Below are 24,863 nucleotides of genomic sequence, written 5' to 3'. Positions count from 1 at the left end.
CTTTGTAATGTAAATATTCAACATGTAGGATATCTGTTTCGTGACCCCGGGGTCACGACATAGATTGAGACCCATGCATACAGAGCCTTGACTATAGAGAACAGCTCTTGGGAGGGTGATGTGGGACGATCAAGGCCCGCTGGGCTGCAGAGTAAGTTCCAAGTCATTCCAGGGTAAAGAGCCTCTCACCATAACCCTCTGAGACCGCCTTCAAAACAAATAAAAAGGAATTGAGAAAGATACTATCTTGTTTCCTGAGAAATTTGATGAGATTACTGTTACTATTTTTGTTTGTTTGATATGGTTGTGTTGGGAACAGTCACTAGGAGGCCATTTTGGCTGTGTTTGCATTGCCTTCTCCTCCCTGCCCCCACCCGCTCTCTTTTCAATGCTGAAGATTAAATCCAGGGTTGCATGCTTGCAAGGGGGTGGGGGGACAACATGACATGACACAACACGACTCTTTGTCAGCATCCCCTGCCCCCCTAGGTTTGTTCTTCCTGTGTCAGTTTTAGTCTTGAGTGTTTTAGAGAATTTGTTTCATGGCTGTTGTGGCATTCGCTGAGGGGAACCTCATGTCTCTTCTCTGCCTCCAAATGTTCACTTATTCCTAATAATGATCTTTTATCTTCTTTTTCCTTGATCTGTTTAGTAAGATGCTTGCCCATTTTCTAGGTCAGTCCCTTTTGATTTGATTAATTATTGTCTGTCCATCTTTGACAGATTATCTATTGAGACATGCTCTCACTGTGTCCTTCAGGCTGGCCTTTAACTCTTGACCCTGCCCCCTCACCTCTGCAGTTCAGAGATTACCATGCCCAGCATCCAGTTTTTATTGAACTGGCTTCTTGTTCATATGCGCGTGTTTAAAGTTAATATGTCTTTCTCAGACATAAGTGTGGTTCCTTTTCCTGAATGATAGAAATACTTAGTGTCTTCTTCTTACATTATTTATTTGATGATGGGAGGGGATAGATAGGCAGGGTGCCCTTGTGGAAGGCAACAGATGGTTTACAGGGATTGAACTCAGGTCCCTAGGTTTAGCAGAAGTCATCCCTTACCCACTGAGCGGCCGCCATTAGACATATTGAAAGCCACACATTCCACGGTGAGCTGCACTGTGCAAACTGTTTTCGTTTAGCACGTGGAGCGCTTTCTCGTTTCTCCTGTGGTTTTGATCCACATGTAATTACAGTGGCATCGGTTGCTCTCCTATTATTCAGTATTCCCCCACGTCCTTGCTGCTACTCCTGTGGTTTTGGGGCATCCTCTGCAGGATCCCAGTCCTCGTAGGTTTGGGGCTTCGTGAACAGTGTTTATTCTTGAAGGGCTTGTGTGTTCTGCTGGACGGTTTTCCCTGATGGTCCTGAAGTGTGCAGGGCTCTCTCCCTCAGCTGAGACTGGAGTGACAAGGGACAGGCTGGACACAGGGTCTCTGCGCTGTATGTAAACTGGCCGATTCTCTACTGTTAGGCTTTGGTGTGTCATGGCAGTGCCTTCTCCACCAATACCAGAAAATCTCTGTGAGCTTGTCTGTAGTTCTACTCCATTTTTGCTCCTTGTATCTTGAAGCTATGTTATTATAAGCTCTGTTACACGTCTGTAATTGTGTATCCTAATCATCTAACCTCGTCATTATGAAGTGTCTTTCTTAAATACTAAAGTTTCCTTCCTTGGGGCTGGAGAGTTTGCTCCGTGGTTAGGATGGCTCCCTCAGCATCCACGTCAGTTGGCTCACAGCCACTGTAACTCCAGCTCCAAAGGATCTGATGCCCTTTTCCGGTCTTTTCAGGGACTCCCCCTTCCCCGACCTACACACACTGAAGAAGATCGAAATCAAGATCCTTCTCTTCGTCACGCAAGGTGGCAGATGCCTCTAACCCCAGCACTCAGAGAAGCAGAGGCAGGCAGATCTGTGGGAGTTCAAGCCCAACGTGGTCTATGCAGCAAGTTCCAGGACAGCCAGGGCTACACAGAGAAACCTTAAAACACACACACACACACACACACACACACACACACACACACACACACAAACTCCTCGTCCCGGAGCTTGCCATGGGATGTGCTGTAGTCTCTTCCTTACGCTGGAGTGTGCGGGTACTGTCTCCCCCCATCCCTCCCTTCCTACAGAAAGGCTGAACCCAGGGCCTCAACAGTGCAGAACAGGGCGGGCAAGCATGTGCCCATGTCTCCAACCCGTGTCTTTATGTTTGAAGTGTCTGGGGGTATGCACTTTCCCATGTATTAAAATTCCAGTTGTCTTTGGCTGTGGATTAAAAAAATTCTTAAATATATTTTAGAATATCTTAGTCTCATTTTTAAACACTTCCGTTATTTTTAAATATATTTATAATGAGAATCCTTAGTAGAATGTACAGTTCTTTTGGTATATGTTTGTTTTTTGTGACATGGTTTTATTTCTAATAATAAAAGGAGTAGTGTTAGCCTGTACATGGCGACCCATCAGAGAAAGATGTAAAAGCCATGGAGGAGCTGAGAGTGGTGGTGCACGACTTTAATCCCGTGACTTAGGGGGCAGAGGCAGGTAGGTAGGTCTGTTGCATTCTGGGCCAGCCAGGAGACCCTGTCTCAAAAAGCAAACAAAACCAAAACCCCTAGTACTATGTTCATAATAACTAGAAGGAAAAGCATGAAAAAAGAATTTCCAAATTATATAGAATACTCTTTACATCAATTTGGTGGGGTCTTTTTCTTGTTTTCCTTTTGAGACTGGAAGGGTCTTACTCTGCAGCTTTCTGGCCTGGAGCTTGCCCTGCCAGGCTGGCCTTGAACTTGAAAGTGTGCCTGCCTCTGTCTGAGACGAGTAGGATCAAAGGCGAGCAACACCACACCTGGCTGCCTCTCACAGACGTTTTAACAGGTTGTAGCAGTGATCTTCTGAGCGCCTGCTGGCACGTCGGTCTTCTACCAGTGATTATTGTGGTAAAAGTCTGAGCGTCAGACATAACAGTCTGAACATGCAGTCCCATCAGCTGCATGCTGTGAAGGGCACTCCGTGTTAGTGGACTGTTTTTGTGTGTGTGTGTCCACGAGTCTGCATGAGTTTCTTTACACCGCCGGTGCAGATGGCTGTGGAAGGCAGAAGAGGGTGTCAGGTCACCTAGAGCTGGAGTTGCAGTGCTGAGAGCTGAACAGGACAGCAGGCTCTCCATGCTTGAGCTCCTGCCCAAGTCTGAGATCCTGGGATGTCTTCATCTCTGAGAACTCCATATCCTCTGAGTACTTCCCTGTCCTTGTCTCTAGCCTCTGCCAGCCGCCATTCTGCCTTCTAAGAGCTGGGTCACTTCAGACGCCGAATCAGGAAGTGCTGGCTTGTTCCCGGTGTGGTCGGAGGCTTTCAGTACATCAGCTTCAGCTCCCTAATGGCTTTGAAACAGGCCTTGGGTGCTACTTAGTTTCGGTGGGGCTGACTTGCCAGAGGATTGTTCACAGTTGTTTTACTTTGCCTTGAATGCCCCTGCCTCAGAGCCGGACACTCACTGCCCCTTCTGTAGGTCTACTGGATTATAACTGGTCTGGAACTCAGAGCTGGGGTTAAAGGCTTTTGCCAGCATGCCTGGCCCTATCCCTTGTGATGGTGGTGGTGGAGGTGATTGATGGTGGTGATGATGGTGGTGGTGGTGATGATGATGGTATTTAGAAACCCCTTTGTAGCCCTGGCTGTCCTGGAACTCACTCTGTAGACCAGGCTGGCCTAGAACTCAGAGATCCGACTGCTCCCTCCTCCAGAGCGCTGGGATTAAAGGCATGTGCTGCCCTATCCTAGCTTTCCTTTTGTTCTGAGACAGGGTCTTGCTGTTGCTCTGGCTGGCCTTGAACCAGTGATGGTCCTTCCTCAGCCTTCCTTGGTACCACAGCCCTTGCTGTTGGCATCTCTTAAGGTCCATTTGCTGTTTTCTTCTGTGATAACTTTGTCAACTTGTCTCCCAAGTCATCTCCATCCTACATGCTTTGGTTTTGGGGTTTTGTTTTCTGTTTGTTGTTTTTGTTTTCTTTTTGGTTCTGGAATGTTCTTGGGTTCTCTCAGCCTCTGCACTTTCCTCTGATTTCTGAGGCATACATGGGATTTTTGTTGAACATGCTTGCTTCCTAATTATGACCACGTGACCGTCTTACGTCAGCCTCTGTTGATTCTGCACTCTTCCTGTTCTCTGGTATGCTCGTAGCTCGCTGCTGAACACAGGACATCCTGCTTACAGCAGGCTGGAGAGCAGAGTGGATGGCTTTGCTCCCCCTCTGAAGGACCTGTCTCCTTCACTGCCCGTGCCTTATTCAAGAGCTGTGTGTGGAGCTCCCTGCTTGGGATTCGGCTTTGGTCTTAGATGCTCTAATTCAGCTGGATCTTGGCTTCATTCACTCGGGTTCAGTTTTCTCAGAAAACTTAGTTATTTCGTAGGACCCAGGGGTCTGTTCCTGTGGGCTTGTGGTCTCTCTGATTCAGTCAGCAGCTTCTCCACACAGTTGGCCGGCAGTTGCATGATCCCTGCCTGTAAGTAGTCTGGGAAGCTGAGAAACCCTGGAGTCTGCCGTGGGGGAAAAGGGGATGGGTGAGCTTCTTTCCTGACTGTTGATGCCTCAGTTTCCCCCTCTGGGATTCAGCCCTGGCGTCCATGCGCTGTTGTTCTTCCTGGCTGCAGGAGGAGAGGGCATTCTCACCCTAAAGTCCATCTTCAGAAACAGGTTTCTCTGCAATCCTTTGTAGTCAGCCTAATCCTGGCATCCCCCAAATCTTCTGACCAACCAAGCTATCCCTTCTTCTAACTTACTCACTTCCTTCTGTCCTGCTGATGTCTAGATCACACTCGTCTGAGACGTCTGCTGTGACTCTTTAAATTATTCATTTCTCCCATTGTTAGAAAGTTCACGTCACTTGCCAAAAAGAAGTATAGATAGATACAAGTATATAATATGTAAACTGTATTTTGTCTCAATTGTCACGATTCTGTGAAATCTAGCAGGTAAAGATTAAAATATTTAATTAGCAACGAGTGGTCGTTCCTACTTACGTGGATCAGGCTGGGGTCGGTGTGCATATGGTGACTTGGAAAAAGAGTTTGGCATTGCATGGACACATTACAGATAGGCATCCCTGACCTCTGACCCTCCATCCTGGGACCCAGCACAGCTGCACACAGGGTGTCCACGTTGGGAAGATGCGGTCTATAGAACGTGGCCAACTGTGAGACTCATGGATGGCTACTAGAAACACATTTTTTCCCCTTGTCTATAAAAATGAGCTGGGCTTTATTTCTACGTCGTTGTGTTGTTTTTTCCCCCATAACCTATCACAGAAAGTTTATTACCAAAGAGTTTTAGAAAATCTAGGGGCCATAAGAGAATCTCCCCGAGGGAGGAGGAGTGGAGACGAGAAAGCTGGACGGCTTGGGTGTGCCCTCTCCTAGTAACATGGATTGAGAACATGGGTTGACGGTTTACAACTTGTGACACTTTCCATCCGTGAAAGTGGTTGACCTGCTGTCTCAGGAGCAGACGTGGCCTGGGAAACCATACCTTAACCAAAACATTGACGGCCCTCATCTCCGTTGTGCAGGCATACTCCAGCACCCAGATGGTACAGTTCTGAAACAGCTGCAGCCACCGCCTCGGGGCCCAAGAGAGCTGGAATTTTATACCATGGTAAGTGATGTGAGGTGCCGTGTTGGTCTACGCGCTCCTCAGTTTTCTGCTGTGACTCAGACTGAGAAACGTGTTTGACAGCATGTCCTGGGTCCCCTCGTGACAGATAAGCCTCACGCAAGCAAGGCTTCTCTTGCAGTGTTCTGACTGCAACCTAGTATTTTCCGTTCTGCTTCTTCACGTCTTGAAGAGTCTCATTCTGAGTCACTAAATTGATTTCAATCAACTGGTCATGACCCACAATTTGAAAAACACTTAACAGAGAGAGTTTGTCACTCTCAGAAATGCTAAGTTAGTGTTTTTATCACAGCTTCTGAGAGTCTTGTTTGCTTGTTAGGCAGGGTCTCTGTACATTGCAGACTGGCAGAGGACTCCGGTGCCCCTGCCTCAGCCTCCCTGGTGCTGTGTGCCATAGTGTCCTGGGTCTTGTTCAGCGTTTCCTAGCACTGTTGGAGAAGGGCTCATTCCTGATACCTAATTCATCCTATGATTCAGGATACTTTTTAGCGTGTTCACAGTGTTCCGTGACCACCAATTATTTCTTAACTGCAAAACATTTTAACTATGAGGCTCTGCCTTCCCTGCCCACCAGCCACAGACCGGCTTTCTTTCCATGAGCGTGCTGGCTTTGTGTGTCTTCTCCAGGATGATGTTTGTTCAGACACCCCCCCCCACACACACACATATACAAACACACACACACTCATACACACACACACACACACACACACACACACACACACACACACGTGTTGCAGTTAAGAGTGTATATGAAGTGTGGCTACATCCTTACAGAACTACACTGTGGGTATGAGCCCCCAAGCAGACCCCACTCGAGGGTGCTGCCTGCCCTTCTACAGTTGGCTTTTCACTGTTCCGCTGGCGTCCTTTTAGACACAAGGGTGTGGACTTTGACGAGGCTCAGCTTGTATCTGTTCTTTCCTATTGCTGACTTGAGAAAGGGTCTTAGTCTCGAGCCTGGAAATCCTGCTGTGAAGCCCTGGGTGGCCTGGAGCGCACAGCAGTCATCCTCGGTCTCCTGAGTTCTGGGAGTCCATGTGTGCACCACCACGCCCAACCCTTTGGTTTTGCTTAGGCCTGTGTTGATTTTCCTTGCCCTGATTAAGAGCATGAAGGTGCCTCTACTCCACTGGGAGATCCTGTTTCCTTTATCGGTACCCACATTTCTGTCCTGTGCTGTCTCTGGCCCTCTGCTAGAACCCTTTCCTCCTGTAGTGATCCCTAATAGAAGAAGCACTCGGAGAAGCCGTGTGCTCACTGGCTAGAGCTGCCATGACAAAGTAACACCAGTGGTTTGGCTTGAAATACAGAAATCAAGTTTTTCCCACTTAGCTTTCTAGTCTGGCTGTAGTCAGGGGTTTCTTTTGATGGCCTCCACACTCCTGCTCAGGGGCTGTCTCCTCAGATTTTCTTGTGTGGGTTTATAGCCTAATGCACTTTCTGAGACTACCCTACCATGGCGAGCCCTTGTTCTCCTGTGATGACCTCCTTGCAAGCCGTCTCCAGAGGGGCTTACATTCCAGGCCCTGGGCTTGGGTCGTGCAGCATTTGTCTGGCTCACAGTTCATCCTATGACAATGATTTTGAGAATTGAAGATTTGTTTTCTTTCTTCCTGAGAGAAATGGCAAAGTCCTAGGCTTGAAGACCGCAGTTAGACCGTTGAGCAGTTTATCGTGTGCCTGACTGTCCACCATGCCCTGATGGGGCGTCACCCTGCACTGTGAAGCAAGGTTTGCTCGCTCACATAGTAGTCAGCGTTTCTTGGAAGACTTCCGGTAGAAAACAATAACTTATTTTCTTTCCCTTCCGCTTAGATGTGAGGTTCAGCTTCTGGTAAATGAAATTCTATCCTATACTTTTCACTCTTGTAGTGTGCTTACTCATAAAATTGTATGTCGTATATATTAAAGCTGTCCCTCAAATGTTACAATAAATGAAACTATTCTCACAGATATAAAATAAATATGTAAAATAATTATTTAGTGAGAAATCCAGGTAAGTGTTAAAAATGGTTCAAGGGGGCCAGCAAGATGGCTCAGCCAGTAGGGGAGCTTGCTGCTAAGGCTGATAACTGAAGTTTGCTTAGGATCTGTATGGTGGAAGGAAAGAATCAATGTCCTTAAGTTGCACGCGCGCGCGCACACACACACACACACACACACACACACACACACACACACACATTCATTCTCTCTCTCTCTCTCTCTCTCTCTCTGTCTCTCTTTCTCTCTCTCTAAGTGAATGAATGTAAAATACAAATAAATGTGGCCCAAGAGTTAGCTACGGTACATGCCCCAACCCTTGCCCTCCAGCCAGAATTTCTTGCCTGTGTCCAGAGAATTATTTTGAATTTGGTGTCAGTTGTGCACAACTCACTTAGTAGACAAATAGTTGGATAATGTTGACAGGGGGAGCTGGAGAAATGGCTTAAGAGCACTGGCTGCTCTTCCAGAGGTCCTGAGTTCAATTCTCAGCAACCACATGGTGGCTCACAACCATCTGTAATGGGATTCGATGCCCTCTTCTGGTGTGTCTGAAGACAGCTACAGTGTACTCACATACATAAAATAAATAAATTGATCTTTAAAAAAAAAAAAGTTGAGAGGAGGATGTATCAGCAGGATAGTACTCCCCATGGAGCACGGTGTGCTGCGGTAAGTGGCTGCTTGTCCTCATGTGGGACTCACTGCCCCGCGCCTCACGGCAGGTGAGTGTAGCAGACCTAGCCTTGGTCTTCTTGAGGCTTTCTGCGTAGCTGACCAGCCCTGCACCTCTGTTCAGGTTTACGCTGCTGACTGTGCCGATGCTGTTCTCCTGGAGCTGCGGAAACACCTGCCCAAGTACTATGGCGTCTGGTCCCCTCCCAGCGCACCCAACGGTAATCCATTTTCAGTACATCCCGTGCGTGCATGTGTGGCTCAGTTCGCAAGCTTGGCTTCCAAAGGGTCTGTGGGAAGGCCGCAAAACAGGAACGCTGGCGCGGTTCCTACCCTCACTAAATGAAACTCACTTTACCTTCGCTGTTTGTTGCCAGTTCCTTAAAGGACATATTCTGCATTAACTGATTACTGTTACAGTTGTGTGAGTACATCTTGGTACTACGTTCATTTACAAATGTCCGTTCCTTGTGTGAAGAATAAGCCATTAAGAACCCAAGCAGAGGGTTGGGGATTTAGCTCAGTGGTAGAGCACTTGCCTAGCAAGCACAAGGCCCTGGGTTCGGTCCCCATCTCCAAAAAAAAAAAAGTTGCAAAAAATAGAACCCAAGCAGAAGTACCTCCCGTGCGTAGCTTGTCTCCTGCCTTCTTCCCGTCCCACAAGCTTTAGTTCCCAGTAGGAACCCTGGGAAGAACTGTAGTGGAGAATGAGAGCATGTGGGTCTGTCTTGGAGTCTGGCGATGAGGTCACTTAATCAAGGCTGCAGGCTTCGCTGATGTGGGTTTTGAACCGCAGTGTAGCACGGTCTGACTTTCGTCCCTCAGTGTGTCAGGTGCTACTACTGTGGCATCTTGGCTCTTCTCTGGGGATTCTTAGATGAGTAGTGGCCGGTCTAGGGCTGCTGGGGTAGGAGCCACCTGCATTCACTAATTCAGAAAAAGCAAGTGACTGAGGCTCTGTGGACGTCAGGGGAAGGCCGCACGCCTGAAGAGCTCAGGACCAGACAGTCGTGTTTCCAGTCTGGGAATATTCACATATGCAGAGGTGTCATGGCGATAGGCCCCAGATCCAGACTACTGACTCACTTTCGTGGAAACTGAAGGGAGCTTTTTGGTATTCGTGGTAATCTGACCTGTGCCTCCTCCAGGGTGACGGGACGTCTTCCCCTGGGGTGTCACGTTGATGCTCGTCATCTCTCAGATTGTGACCTGGAGTGGTAAATCCCCAACCCTAATGGGCCCGTGTGAGAAAAGCACAACTCAGTTACTATGAATCCAAGCTGTGCACCTAGGTCAGGCAGAGCTACCGCTGTGCTACTCTATCCCCAGCAAGGAGATCCCCTATAACCTGCGGTTTCTCCAGGCCACGGGCTTCTGCTCCATCTTCCTTCCACCTCTTCAGTCTTCCTCTCTCTCCTTCCCCTCTCCTTCCTTTTCTCCCCAAAACTTTTTAGCTCCACCCTTCTTCCGCTGCCCAATCACCAGCTCTAGCCTTTATTTCACGAGTTAAAATGGGGAGAAGTCCACCTGAAGTCCGTGATTCACTCCTCGCCACTGGCGACAGTGAGAACAGGAGTGGCCGTGTGGGAAGAGGGGAGACTGGGAAAATACAGTCGAGCCCATGCAAGGCTCGCTTGGGCCCCGCAATCAGATTGCATTTCGCTGCCTTAGCTCTTTTCAGCCTGAGATAAAAATCAGTGTGTAATAAACATATGTTCTTGTTAATGTTTAACTGGGCCAAGGCACAGGGCGATCCACAGGGTAGAAAGTCTCTTACCGAGTGCCTGTGTGGGCTGCGGTAGCCCTTTAATTTTGTGGTTGTTAGATGCATTCGTCTTACTGGAGGGGGCAGGGCTCGCTCCAGGGACTCAGGCTGCATTTGTCTTTCTTCTGGATGCTGTGTTCGGCTTGCACGTGTTGACCTAGCATGGGTTTAATACCTGTCCGTCATGGTCATGTTTAATATATTCATCCAGGCCAATCCCAGTGCTCAGCGAGCACCACAGGACACCAGGCTCTGTGCTGAATGAAGTGTCATCTGTTCCTCATGAGCAGCTCTGGCAGGCGCGGCTTTTGTGCTGTTGCCTGTGTGCCTCAGAGCAGCCTTGTCCTGTGAGGTGCTCTCAAAGCGCTACTGACACATCCCGGTCACTGCGGACCACGATGCCTCTGTCTCGTGGGACCCCTGATCCAGCATTCTCAACCTGTGGGTCGCCATCCCTTTGGGGGGTTGAATGACCCTTTCTCAGGGGTCAATTAAGACCGTCCAAAAACACAGATATTTACATTATGAGCAAAATAATAGCTATGAAGTAGTATTGAAAATGATTTTATGGTTGGGGGTCACCACAACATGAGGAACTATATTAAAGGGTTGTAGCATTAGGAAGGCTGAGAACCAGTGCTCCAATCTGTATTTGCCACTGAGGTGTAGGGCATGCTGGGATGGCATAGGCTAACATGTGGTAGACCTGACATTTGAACTTAATTTTCTGTACTCGGAAAAATTGCTTTCCGTGCTATCATGAAGATTTTGTGAGTATAAGTTGTACAAACAAACACATTTAATTAAACAAGAAGGACATTGTATTATAAGGGTATGGGGATGTCTTAAAGAAGTCAGGGCTGAGCCATGCTGGGACCAGAACTGGCAACCAGGATGGAGCTCAGGAATGTTTCTGCGCATGCCCCGCCCACCGCAAGGGTCACTCACTTTTCTCGTGTTGTACCACGTGTGGACAATCCTGACAGAATAGTCACATGCAGCTTGTCAGTCAGACATTTGCCCACTTCAATGGCTGTGACTGGGAGTGGGTTCCTGTGCGACAGGGACACTTCTGAGGTTTGCGGGTAGCACTGGAGAGATTACACCATGACCCACCTCAGGCTGTCTCCGCTGGAGCCCGGCCCACATCAGTACTTCCCATATACCAAGTCTCTGCCTCCTTCCCTTCGGTCCACAGTGCACGGATGTTTGCATCTGACGTGTGGAAAAACACTGCTCCACTCTGGACCCAGAGGGGCCTGGCTGAGAAGACATCTTTTGTTTCTGGTCTGGAGTTACCTTAGGAGACCGTGCTGTAGCAAAATGCCTTTGATCTTTACATAGCTGAGTCTCAAGACTGACCTACTTTAACTTGAGCTCTAGTCTACTGAAATCCCTGAAAGTCTGCTAGCCAGTCTGCAAAGTGAATCAGTGTTGAGGCAGACAGACATGACAGCTGTCAGTCTAACCGCTCTGCCGCACAGGCTGTGTCCTGCTTTCTCATTTCTCTCTTCCTAAAGCTTCCTTAGGTTAAGCCCTCCACACCCAGCCCGGTTCTCTCTGAGTACACATGTACTCCTTTTACTGTGTGTGTGTTGGGGAGAGCTCTCGCTGTGTACTCCAGGCTGGCCTGATTACTGTGCTGCCCAGATTGGTCGTTAGTCTGAAGTCCTCCTGCCTCAGCCTCCTGGGGGCTGAGATAACAGACGGTGCTCAGAGACCTGGAACTCTACATTCCTAAAGCCAGTTTTATATTCAGGGTTTGCAGCTTAGCAGGGAAGATACAAGGAGAATCCGGTTTCTGTGGGAGGCTTGGATAGCACTTCACTGTATTTGTCCGGCTTTATGGGGTTTCGGATGCTAACTCCTCCTGTGCTTGTCCATACTGTGCCCACGCATCCCCTCCTCCAGCCTTAAGAGCTAAAACATGCATCATAATTTCATTGAGAATTTGGACAGGATCGTTTTCCTTAGGAACAGGGAGAACTATTTTCTTTTCTCCGCACTTAAATCCATGCTTTCAAGGTAAAGTGTGAGAAGGGGCTTTTGTGGCGGATGGCAAGTTTTCTGTGAGCGAATGCGTACAGGCGCTGAGATGTGCTGGTGACAGAGTGATGGTGTGTGTGTGAGAGTAGCAAGAGAGAGTTGGTGGGGTCATTTGGATTCAGTCCTCAGTTTACTGATGTCAAACAAACTTACAAAATCCTTAACTGCTAAGAAATCTTGATCTGAGCCAGATAGTATTGTATTCATGGCTGCGCCTGCAGCTCTATAACGCTGAACACCCCCTTCGCCCCAGAGACGTCTGGTCGCACGTAGCAGAATCTGTCTGATGCTGATGCTTGTTACTGTGTCCGTTGGCTCTAAGTTTTCTGTCCTCCAGCATCTCCTCTTTTTGTTTTTCTCTGGGGGTTGTTTGAATGGTAGGGTTGCCTGTCATTAATTAAGGTTTTTCTCTAATAGCAGATGTGTACCTAAAACTGGAAGATGTGACTCATAAGTTTAACAAGCCCTGTATAATGGACGTGAAGATTGGGCGGAAGAGCTACGACCCCTTTGCCTCGGCAGAGAAGATTCAGCAGCAGGTCAGCAAGTACCCTCTGATGGAGGAGATCGGGTTCCTGGTGCTCGGCATGAGGGTAAGAGCGCTTCTGTGAGGTGTGCGGGTTTTCTTACACAGCACTCATGGGACTGAACTGCTGCTAGACCAGAGCTAACGTGCTGTGTGACGCCACGACGTAGCATGGGCTACAAGGACAGGCGTCTTATCCGCTGCTCTCTGGTCTGTAGGCAGCAACCCTGGTCCTGTGCTCTTTGTAGTTTTCCTATAAGAAAAGAGCTATTTATAGCTTTTGGTGTTTTGAGATAGGATCTCACTGTGTGGCCCTGATTGTTCTGGAAATTGCTTTATAGTCCAGGCTGGCCTTGAACTCAGAGGGAAATGAACTGTTTCATAAGTAGGAAAAACATCTACTTTATTTCATATTTTTATTTAAACCAGTTTTATTTGCACATAGTTCTGTGAACTCGCATTTGAACCTTTTTTATTTTAACTGATGCATAAGAAGCTTGTATTTCTGCTTTGATGTGCACACTTACCGCACCTCAGTATGGTCAGGGCTGGCGTCATCTGGTGGTGGGGCTGCTTGAGTGTCTGTACCCTGGGACCACTTCTGAGGGGACAGGGCAGGCGCTACAGAAGCAGAGGTGACTCGCTATCATCTTGGAGGGCTGGCACAGGGTTGCTCCCCACCTCTGATGTCAACACAAATACCAGAGCTAATACGATGGGAAGGAAGAATTATTGTCACTATTCCGCAGACATCACCACGGCTGGGAAGTAACGTGGCATGGGATCCTCTAGACCAGATGTGCCGGGTGATTACCGTGAGCAGGCATGGTCACATGACAGGCGATCTTCCTTTTGAGTCTTGAGCAGGAAGTTTTGTGGGAGGTTGCTAATATGCCGGTGATATCAGCAGAGTAGATCTGATGTTGGACGTAATTTCTTGATCAATAAAGTAGGAGGATCGTTCGAGCAGATTTTTATCTTAGGGAACTAATAAATGTGAGCATATAAGGAAAGACGAAGGCGGCAGCAGGATGGCTCACTGGGGAAGGGGTCTTGCTGTGAAAACTGGACAAGTTGTTTGTTCCCAGGACTCACTTAAAGGCAGAAAGAGGGAACCGGCTTTGTGGGAACACGAACTTGTTTGTAGTAGAACTAATCGTGTTCAGTGTATATCTGAGAGAAAAGAGCCTTTTGAATTGGACAAAGGGGGAAATATAGCTGTCTGTATTACAAGTGCTAATTATGTCACCTTAGAATAAAACTGCATGAACCTTCTGGAAACCTGCCCCCAGGCGGTTCTGATTGGTAAATAAAGACGCCAATAGCCAATATCCGGGGAGGACAGACAGAGGTGGGATTTAAGGTTTCTGGGGCTTGGGGTCAGGAGGAGAGAGGAATGGGAGATCTGACAGCCAGGAGAATGTGGAGGAGGGGAGAGATGCCATGTCTGAGAGAGTGCAGGACAGAGAGGCAAGGCCGCCATGTGAAGGAGCCGGGAGAGCGCGGCCCAGAGGGTCCTGAGCGGCCAAGGTAGAACGTAGAATTAGTAAGTAATAATCGGGGGTTAACCTCACGGAGGTCAGGCAGTGGCCCAGCTGTTGTGCTGAATAAGGCAGAGTAAAGTATAAAGGCTGCGTGTCTGGGGCTGGGGATTTAGCTCAGTGGTAGAGTGCTTACCTAGGAAGCACAAGGCCCTGGGTTCGGTCCCCAGCTCCGAAAAAAAAAAAAAAAAAAAAAAAAAGAAAAAAAAAAAAAAGAAAAGGCTGCGTGTCTCATTCGGGAACATAAATTATTGGGGCGGTAGCATAACAGGATAATTGATAATACTAGCTCTACACGTGTTCACAGCTTCTCTGTTCATACTGGATTTCCTCAGGACAGAAGCTGTATGGCACTTCATTGGTCAGGTCCTAAGGATTCTAATGTGACCTTTGAATATATATCGTGTGTGTGGGCGTGTGTGTGTGTGTGTGTGTGTGTGTGTGTGTGTGTGTGTGTGTGAGAGAGAGAGAGAGAGAGAGAGAGACATGAGTGCAAGAGCCTGGCCCTGGATCCTGGAGGTAAAGTTACAGGTGGGTGTGAACCACACAACCTGGGTGCTGGGAATTGAGCACGGTCCTCTGCAAGAGCAGTGTCGGCTCCCCTCCTTCCCTCAGACGGTGTCTTCGTACATAGCCCTGACTGGAGCTCATTATCAGGCTGGCTGTGAACGCACAGAGCTCTTCCTGCCTCTGCCTCCTGAGTGCTGGGGTCAAAGGTGTGAGCCATCCGACCTGGGCTTCAGTATAAGCTCAGAAGGCTGAATCGTGTCTACAGCTCATCGTTTCTTTTCTCATCTGTTTCCATTTGTTACTCTTGTCTGTCTGTCCGCCCGTCAATCCATCCATCCATCCATCCATCCATCCATCCATCTATCCATCCATCATTTTGGTTTTTCAAGATAGTGTTTCTTTGTGTAGCCCTGACTATCCTGAAACTTACTCTAGACCAGGCTGGCCTTGAAATAACGCAGAGATCTACCTGCCTCTGCCTCTCAGGGGGACTATAGAATAATTTTTAGATGGCAATAAAAACAAAGGACATTGTAGCAAAAACACTCTTTGTGGAAGCTTTTGCTTTTGCTGTTTGGAGACAGCATTTCATGCAGCCCAGCCGGTGTCCTCGCTTTGTAGGTGAGCTCACCTTGAACTTGTGATCCGCAGGCCTCTGACTCAGACCTGGTGCTGGTATTGCAGGTGTGTGCAGCCACACCTGCTTTTATTGGTGCCGAGGGCGGGTGCATGCCGGGAAAGTATCGCTGTGCCATTTTCCCCCACCCCCGATCCTCTCCCCTCTAACTTCCCTTTCTGTGGCAGACTTTTGTATAATCTGTTGCTTTGAACTTGCCATGTAGCCAAGGATGGCCTTGAACTCCTGATCCGCTTCTATCCCCCAGGTGTTGAGTGAGGCATGTGTCTTCTCTAGGCTGTGTAAATTTAGGGTTAATCTTGAGGGACTGAGATAGACAGTTCTATCATACTAAAAACCTTTGTGACTCCTAATAGCTTTTCAGACGTGCTCATCTGAACGTTAGGTGCTTTTTCAGCCCAAGTTCCCGTGCCTGATCCTCCTCACATCTGTCTGTGGATCTTGTAATTAGCGGTGAAACCACACTGCGTGGCTGGGCACCCTATATTACTGCTTGGATGTTCATTCGCCATTCTTTTATTTTGACAGGTTTATCATCTTCACTCTGACAGCTACGAGACACAAAACCAGCACTATGGAAGAGGCCTGACGAAAGAGACTCTGAAGGAGGGTGAGCACCGGAGTGGGGCTGGCTGCTGCCGTCAGCAAGATGGCGCTCACCATCTTTAGTTCTCCTGTGGAATAAGGAGGCAATGCATAACCTTTTAAATTAGAGATGTAGAGAGAGAGAGGAGTGTTTACCATTAACCCCGGACCCTGACATACCCAAGTGCCCACACCGTCTACACCCTCACTAGTGTTTTATAATATGGCTGCTGGCCCGCTTGCTTCCTACTGCCGTGATAAAATCTAAGACAGCCCACCATGAAGCAGCCTTTATTTTGGTTCAGTCTCTGTGTGTATCTGGCAGCTCCTTTGCTTTGGGCACAACAAGGGAGCAGACATGGGGAGCAAATCTCTTCTGTTCCTGGGTGACCAGGAAGCAGGGAGGCCCAGGCCCTTCAGGCCTCCTGCCTTTCTACATCCTCCAACTGCCTCATCCCTGAATTCAACATGGGGTTGCAGGGAGCTACCTCAGGGTTATCCTGGAGCAGTGTGCACTTTTTCAAGTACAAAAAGCTAGACACCATTGCCCAGCTCGGTGCCAAAGCTTTAACCTCACACTCTGCTGGCCTGGTGGCACACGCCTGAAACCCCAGCACAGGTGGGATTAATAAGTTAATAAAGTGTATTAAGTGTAAATTTTATTTAAATTGCTCATTACACAAGAGGCTTGAAGGTGGTGTTTTGTGTGGATTGCCTTTTTAAAGCTGCCTCTGTGTGGTTGGGTGATCTCCAGGCGTCTGAAGTTACTGATGAACAGGCAGGCAGTAATTTGCTTAATCCCATTAACAGGTGTGGTTTGGTAAAACTCTGGTGACCCAGACATTACAACAGGGCATTCTGTCTTTTCAGAATAATCTTGGGGTTGGGGATTTAGCTCAGTGGTAGAGCAAGGCCCTGGGTTCAGTCCCCAGCTCCGAAAAAAAAAAAAAAAGAAGAATCTCACAGGAGGTTATGTTCAGTTCTGTGAAATGTCGGCCTGTCGAGTCCTCAGGACGGCATTGGTGTTCCACACAGAAAACACATCTTGTAGCTCCTAGCCTAGTTCCTGTCTTGACACACTTGATCAAAGCAAGCTACTACTTAGTTTGACCATTAAAAAGCAGAGATTTCTTTTCCTGGGCTGTAATTTCCTGGGCTGATTTAACTTCTTTATTCTCCTTTCTTCTTTTTTTTTTTTTTAAATTGAAAATAGATTAAAAAAATACAATATATTCTGATTATACATACCTCTTCCCCCAATTCCGATCTGATCCCACCCACCCAAATCCACACCTTTTCTTTCCTTCTCTCATTGGGATACAAATATCATCTATTCAGACACACACACACACACACACACACACACACACACACACACACACCCACACCCACCCACGTATGTGAGAGAGTGTGTGTGTGAAAGTGTGTGAGTGTGAGTGTGTGAGTGTGTGTGTGTGTAATCCCCAGCAGGCGCATTTCAGTGAGTTCAAGGCCAGCCTGGTCTACAGAAGGAGTTCCAGGACAGCCAAGGCTGCACAGGGAAACCCTGTCTCAAAATACAAATAACCGGGGCTGGAGAGATGGCTCAGTGGTTAAGAGCACCAACTGCTCTTCCAGAGGTCCTGAGTTCAACTCCCAGCACCCACATGGTGGCTCACAACCATCTGTAATGGGATCTGTCGCCCTCTTCTGGTGTTTTTAGTGACAGTGACAGTGTGCCCATATAAATTTTTTTTAACAATCTTAAAAAGAAAAGACAGAAACCAGAATGGGACAAAACAACCAACCACTGCATTTACTTCCACAGAAGTCCCATAGAAACACAAAAGCAGAAGCCATGATGTATGCAAAGGACCAGTAAGCAGGTACCGGCATTGCGAGAACAGAGCCTCCAGAAGTGCCACTGAGTCTGTTTTGTGTTGGCCATCCTGCTGGGCAACAGAGTCCTTTGCACCCATGCCTGAGTAGGGCACCGTGTCATTACGTATCATTCCACCACTCCAATCAGTAGTAGTTGGTTTCCCCTAGGTCCTGGCCCATCTGGTTTCTGGTTCTTGGCCACCTGAGTGTATTGAGGATGGGTTCCATCTCAGGGTGAGCCTCAGCTCAAATCAGATAGTGGTTGGTTAGTCCCACCGTTGAGGGTTCACAGCTGGGTCTGTGTTACCTTTCTCCTTTGGTAGTGTGCAGAGAGCCTTCCAGTCCCATAAGCATTAGTCATTAAGGGTGACGGCTTAGGACCAGCTTGACCTCATGGTCAACAAGTCGTGTGGGTGTTTCAGCAACACGGCCTTACGTCCGCTGTGCACAGCAGCTCACAGGCTTGGTGACAGCCTGAATGGCTTCGGAGTTCCCGTGGCCAACAACTCAATTAGATGCGGCCTGTTTCTTCAACTGGAGGCCTGCCTCATTTGGTGATGAGAGATGTCCAGTTGAGGCTCTGTCTCCCAGTCGTTTGGCAATTTCATTTAGATCACCTTCATAATAACTATATATTTTAGAATGCTTCTACTGTCTGTCCCCAGACGACCTCTCAAATGGCCTCTCCCTGTCTCAGTCAGTGATCTATTGCTGTGAAGAGGTGCCATGACCACGGTCACTCTTCTAAAGGAGAGTGCTTTCTTGGGGCTTGCTAACCTTGTCGGAGGTTTAAGTCCATTAACCTCATGGTGGGGAGCATGGCCGTATACAGGCAGGCATGGTAGCTGAGAGTTCTACCTGGTCTGAGGGCAGCGTGACGAGAGAGCCACTGTGCTCCTGAAACCCCCAGTGGCACCCTTTCTCTAACAAGGCCATACCTAGTCCAGCAAGGTCACACCCCTCATCCTTTTAATTAGTGCCACTCCCTGGTCACCAAGCATTCAGATCTGTGAGCCTATGCAGGCCACTCTCATCACCCCCGCCTCCCCAATAACAGTCATGTTTCTCCTCCCTGGGGTGATCAACCCTTCCCTCTGGTCCCTCCTGGTGGCCTTGACCCCTGTGGTTATATGAGCTGCAGCCTGACACTCACATGTAAATGAATGCACCCCATAGGCAGCTGAGTAATACTCCATTTTGTAAGTGTGCCCTACTTCCTTATTCATCCATCTGCTGACACATCTTAGGTTGTTCCCTACCTATTATGAGCAGAGCAGAGAACGTGGCTGAGCCAGCGTCTCTGTAATAGGCCGAAGCGTCCTTTGGGTAGACGCCCATAAGTGGTCTAGCTGGCTCTTAAGGTAGATCTCTTCCCCACCTCACTGATGTCTACAGTGGCTGTGCAAGCTTGCACTCCCACCAGCCATGGAGGAGAGCTGCCCTCACTCCTCATCCTCTCCAGCATGGGCTGTCCCTTGTTTCATTGATCTCGGCCATCCTGAGCGGTGTAACAGGAAATCTCAAAGCGGTTTTGACTTCCATTTCCTGTTGATTGACTATTTCTTGTGTCTCTTGTAGTGGGAACAAGTTACAAAAGGCAAGTTGCCTAAGCTGTACATCCCAGGTGTGATTAGATATTAAGGTGTAGTTGTTGGTCACATTATATTATTATTATTATTATTATTATTATTATTATTATTATTATTATTATTATTATTATTATTATTGTCGTCGTGGTGGTGGTGGTGGTGGTTTGGTTTTTTGAGGCAGGGTTTCTGAATGTAGCCCTGACTGTCCTGGAACTCACTGTAGACCAGGCTGATCTCACACTCAGATCCACCTGCCTCTGCCTCCCGAAAGCTGGGATTAACGGCATGAACCACCATCACCCGGCCCACGGGAAGAATTTTACGCGCTGGAGCTCACTCTACAAGTGCCAGGGTTGCACAGTTTAACCCTGACTCTGATGTATTTCGTTCCAGGTGCTGGAGCTCACTCTACAAGTGCCAGGGTTGCACAGTTTAACCCTGACTCTGATGTATTTCGTTCCAGGTGTCTCCAAGTTTTTCCACAACGGCTTCTGTTTAAGGAAAGACGCGGTGGCAGCCAGTATTCAGAAGGTCGAGAAGATTCTCCAGTGGTTTGAAAATCAGAAGCAGCTTAACTTTTATGCAAGCTCTTTACTGTTTGTTTATGAAGGTTCATCTCAGCCAGCTACCACAAAATCAAACGATAGAACTTTGGCGGGGAGGTTTCTCTCCAAAGGAGCCCTGTCGGACGCGGATGTACTAGAGTGCAATAACAACTTCCACCTGTTCAGCTCCCCGGCCAACGGCACGTCAGTGGGCAAAAGCTTATCTAAGGCGTACTCGAGGCACAGAAAGCTGTATGCAAAAAAGCACCAGAGTCAGACTTCCCTCAAAGTTGAAACTCTGGAGCAAGACAACGGGTGGAAAAGCATGTCCCAGGAACACTTAAACGGAAACGTGCTTTCCCAACTGGAAAAGGTGTTCTACCACCTTCCGGCGGGCCGGCAGGAGATCGCGGAAGCGGAAGTGCGGATGATAGACTTTGCTCACGTGTTCCCTAGCAACACAGTAGATGAGGGGTATGTTTACGGTCTGAAGCATCTAATTGCCGTGCTTCGGAGTATCTTGGACAGTTGAGTCTTGCTGCAGTCTGTGAAGGAGCGGGCCAATCACCACGGAGAGCTAGCTGCAGGCGTTAGCCGTGCACCTTGTACTGCTCTGTAAAAATTTGTATTGTGAGTCAGTGTTTTATTTGTCTTTATACTTTTGGTAGATGGTTAACTTTTTTATATTCTTACTCAGGAATACTAATTTGTTCATTAGAAAACTATGAAGAATAAAGAAACAGGAATGTCGTGCAGGGAATGTGTGGGACACGGAGCAAACAGCTGTAACACTTGCAAATCATTACGCAGTCATCTAGAGGTCATGTAGCTTTCTGTAGCCAGTCACCATGAAATCTCTGTCCTCCCAACCTTGCCGGTGAGCTGACTCTAAACTATGACCTTATCGGGCCGTCCTAAGATCTAGAAAGCGTCCCTAAAACTGGAGACCATTTTACACAGAAAGGCTCTGTGGGTTCTATATTAAAGGCAGAGCGCGCAGTGTATGAAAGAAAGGTGCTTAAGTGGGTGCGCTCCACCAGCAGGGCTCCCCCAGCCCCTTCAGTGCTCAGTGCCGAGCATCATGGGAAGGGGAGTGGGTCAGATGGCCGGCAACAGTCTTGGAATTAACAGCACAAATTTTCCTCCCTAGGGTCAAGAGAAGAGAGATTATTTGTAAAAAAAAAACACATTACCTTTTCTTTCTTTTGTTTTAAAGAATTTCATTTATGGAAAATTCTCCATTTACTGTGTTGTAAAAGCTGTCATGAAGCATAATACTTATCACCAGTCTGAGGCATCGGAGGTGGATGGTGGAGACTTTATTTTTTCTTTAATTTTTGAGAGTCTTTTCCATTTAAAAAAAATCCTTTCTTTTTTTTTCTTTCTTTCTTTCTTTTTTTTTTTTTAACTTTGTAAGCATTAGCATAAACATTTCTCAGAATTTGGTTAAGCATCAACGGAACGCTGTGCCCAGTGCACCAGAGGAATCCTGCTTAGGGTTCAGTTCCGTGGAGTCTAACAGAGAGATCCTAGTTAATTTCTCTCCGAGCAACGGAGCGCAACTTTTCCTTGAAAAAAAAAATAGATTTCTAAGTGTCATGTTTATTTTACCACTACTGCCTTTTTCAAAGTGACTGTTTCTGGTTAAAGTATTTTCCGACCTGAAATTAAATTTGCAAATGCTCGCTCTTGCTGTCGAGCTGCGCTTGGTTGCACTTGACCCGCCGATGTGATAAGTAAAACTGAACGGCCTGTTCTTTCTGGACTATAGCTTTGGGTTATGGCCTGACCTTTTTTCTCCCTTTAACCTCTTTTTTTCTTGATAATTACAAGTCAAACTGCTCAATCCAAGGGCCATTTTCTGTAACGTGGAAGGACTTTTTCAGGCCAAACGCCTGAAAGTTTGCAAACGCCCACGCTCAAACGGGAGCCCAAAAGGAATGGGTCTTTAACCGGAGTAGGTCTGGGTAAGGTGCCTTCTGGGGGGTTTTCTCCAGGAGGCTGCAGGCGTTCTCGGCAAGAACTTCACATTCTCTGCCTAGGTGTGAACTGACTATAGCTCATTTCTTCTCTCTCCCATTTTGTGGGAGTGAGTTTCAAGTGATAATTACTAGAAACCTTTCAGTTTTACCTTTTTTTCTTACAATATTGACTTGTTACCTGGGTGTGATTCAGGAACTCTCAGGCTCATCTGGTGAACACTATTTTGAATCTTAAGAGGCAGTTTGAGATGGTATCAACTTATATACAAGGAATTCGGAAACTCGAGCTCTGGGCACACCAGCTCAGGAAAGTCTTTGCTCTACCGCTGTTTTAAACATTTCAGAAGCCAGCATCCTGCCCCTCCGACCACTAGGTTTTGTCTGAATAAAACAGGAAGTGATTCTTATCCCTGGTTCTCAGGGAAGGGATTAGCATTCAGTTCTTCTTGTTTACATTTTACTAACTGCTGCCCTCTTTGTGTTACTTTGTGCTCTTTGTTGACATGATCAACTCGTTTGTGATGTAAGCAACCTGTGGCAGGCGTTCAGGTCTGCCCTGTCTTTAAATGATACTGAGATTTGCCACTTGGGTGAAGAGGCATGTGTCACTAGCCAAGCAGATGTGAACACACAGATATTTAAGAAATAAGCAAATGAGGCGGTTTGAAGTGGTAATGCTAGCCGCCACTCCTCCCCCCAACATGATTTTAGTGTGTTCCTTATGGGATGCAGTCATGGAAAGAACTTTTAAAGAAATTGTGGGTGTGAATACGTTTCTCAAATAAAAGTTTAAATTGTAAAATAGTTTTATAATAAAGTATTTACATTAATTATTTTAATATGGATGGAAGTTGCATAAATTATAATTGTGAAATATTTAAATAGTCTTTCAAGAGAGTTTTGAAAAATGTATGTAAGTGGCTTTGATGGCCGTGGTGTTAAATTAGTATGGGGTGCTTTGTTTTGCGTGTTTGGAGGGGGCCTGGGCACTCTGCCTGTCCACACTACATACAGATGGCTACTGTGGTCCTGCGGGCTGCTTGGCTGAGTGAGAACGGATTCCTAAATGCCGACATCCTGCAATCCAGTTGTCTGATCTCCACAGCGATACCCCTGCTGTCAGGCCTATGAACTATCGAATTTATAACATTTGGGGGAAAATGAATTTCTATAATTTCCGTTGCAATCTTTTTGTTGACCTTAGAATGTGGAATGTGTAGGCTGGAGGAAGGGCTGAACTGTGAACTGACCGCCTCTGACTGTTAACACCGCTCCTCCCCCTTGAGGTCTGATGCTTCGTTGAAACAGCCCTTTACACAGCTGTCCTTCTCGCCCAGACCCTTCCCCGTGGTTTTTGTGTATTCGTAGCTTCCGTTGCCCTTTGTCCTGCCCCCTAAAATGGTTCAATACCCAGAAACATCAAGCCTGTTTTAAGAATGGTCTGTTTGGCTATGCTCAGGGTGGCGTCTAGGGGCCTGGCCCCTCAGTTCTCTCAGACTCGAGCCTGCATCTCATCAAACATTTCCAGCCACTCTACCCGACCTGGGCAGTTGTGAACCAATCAGGACTGACCATTTCCAGCATCCTGTCTAGGTGGAGAGGTCCTTAGGGCCATCTTTAAAACACACACACACACACACACACACACACACACACACACACACACACACACACACACACGAACACCTGTATTTGAAGCTGTTAAAGCTAGTGTTCGGGTGGGGATTAAACGCTAAGGGTTGAGCTATGGCCAAGGCAGGTAATTTGGGGGCTGAGATCAAGAGAACGTGAGCTGAGGTTAGAGGCTTAGAACCGTTGCCTCCAGTAGACTCTCGAACTGGGTGGCAGTTACAGACAGCATGAAATGGCCTTAAAAAGAACGCTCTTAAGACATGCTCCTAAAGGTACGTTCGTTCAGCCTTCATTTTCAGAATAATAAGCAGCACAAGGTGACTGGCTGCTCCTCCCTGGGGCAGACATTTATAGACCTCAAGTTTTCAAACCACTGGGCTTTTGGGTCTGTCAGCGGACGAGAAGGTATTTCTTGACTTCAGAACAATTCTATTATCGCATCCAGAACCGATACCTTGAGGAGGACTCAAGTATCTTTGCTGTCAATATTGTTGTGTCTTCCCACTTGTTTTGATAGCTTCTATTAAAAGCCACCATGACTCGTGCCAATAAATCAAGAGAGTCAAGTTAAAAACAAACAAAAAAAAAAAACCCAAAAATGTGTGGTTAAACTTTGGCCTGGTGTCCACTTAAAAGCTTAAAAGTTTAGGGTGAAGTTTCCAGGCCCCTGTGGATAGGGAGAAGGCGTTCACAGACACTTTGCTCTGGGCTCTGGTGGAAGATGGGAAATTGCACCCAAGTTGTGTTCGAGGTGACATCCAGGTGGCAGTGCCAGCCCCCCTTACTTGATGAATGAATGTAATGCTGTCCTTCGGTGTAAATGTCTCTAGCTTTCTTTTCTCAGTGTTTGTAATTTGTACTATTGATGGGATATTCTTGGAGTGCAAGGTTCATCACTGTGTTTCTAGAATCATCTAATGTGATATACCGATTTTTATAAGCGATATTTAGATAATTCTAATAACTGTACATTCAACAACTTATTAAAATGTTTTGCATTGGAGTTTCTTCCGTTGATTACCACATCTAAACAAATTGGGGATGATGTGAAAGACACTCACCCAGGCTAGAGAGATGGCTCAGTAATTAAGAGCACCAGCTCCTCTTCCAGACGACCCAAGTTCTCTTCCCAGCACCTCCATGGCCGCTCGCATAGGCTTTGCCTTAGAAGACAATTCCCCCTACTCCTCCCTTGTAACTTCTGCTCCCAAGAGATCGAACCCCTTACATACACATACATGCAGGCAGAACACCAGGGCACATAAAATAAAAAATAAATCATAAACAGCAATAAAAGAGACTCAA

The 24,863-nt window shown here is 47.3% G+C and overlaps 1 protein-coding gene across 2 annotated transcripts in view; it reads left to right on the top strand.

The window, feature by feature from the left end:
* Positions 1-24,561, top strand: part of Ipmk (inositol polyphosphate multikinase) — a 34,601-nt gene extending 10,040 nt beyond the window's left edge. The window contains exons 2-6 of one of the 2 annotated variants that reach the window (XM_087596801.1): positions 5,576-5,661; positions 8,465-8,561; positions 12,569-12,744; positions 15,894-15,975; positions 19,863-24,561. In XM_087596801.1, coding sequence (XP_087452927.1) covers positions 5,576-5,661; positions 8,465-8,561; positions 12,569-12,744; positions 15,894-15,975; positions 19,863-20,476 — 1,055 coding nt within the window. In that variant the 3' untranslated portion in view covers positions 20,477-24,561. 2 annotated transcript variants of the gene reach the window in all.
* Positions 24,562-24,863: the final 302 nt, after the last annotated feature.

This window comes from Rattus norvegicus, chromosome 20, assembly GCF_021556685.1.
Source record: "Rattus norvegicus strain SHRSP/BbbUtx chromosome 20, alternate assembly SHRSP_T2T, whole genome shotgun sequence".
NCBI classification, from domain to species: domain Eukaryota; kingdom Metazoa; phylum Chordata; class Mammalia; order Rodentia; family Muridae; genus Rattus; species Rattus norvegicus.
Note: the sequence above shows the minus strand (reverse complement) of the source record. Positions and strands in the feature narration are given on the sequence as shown.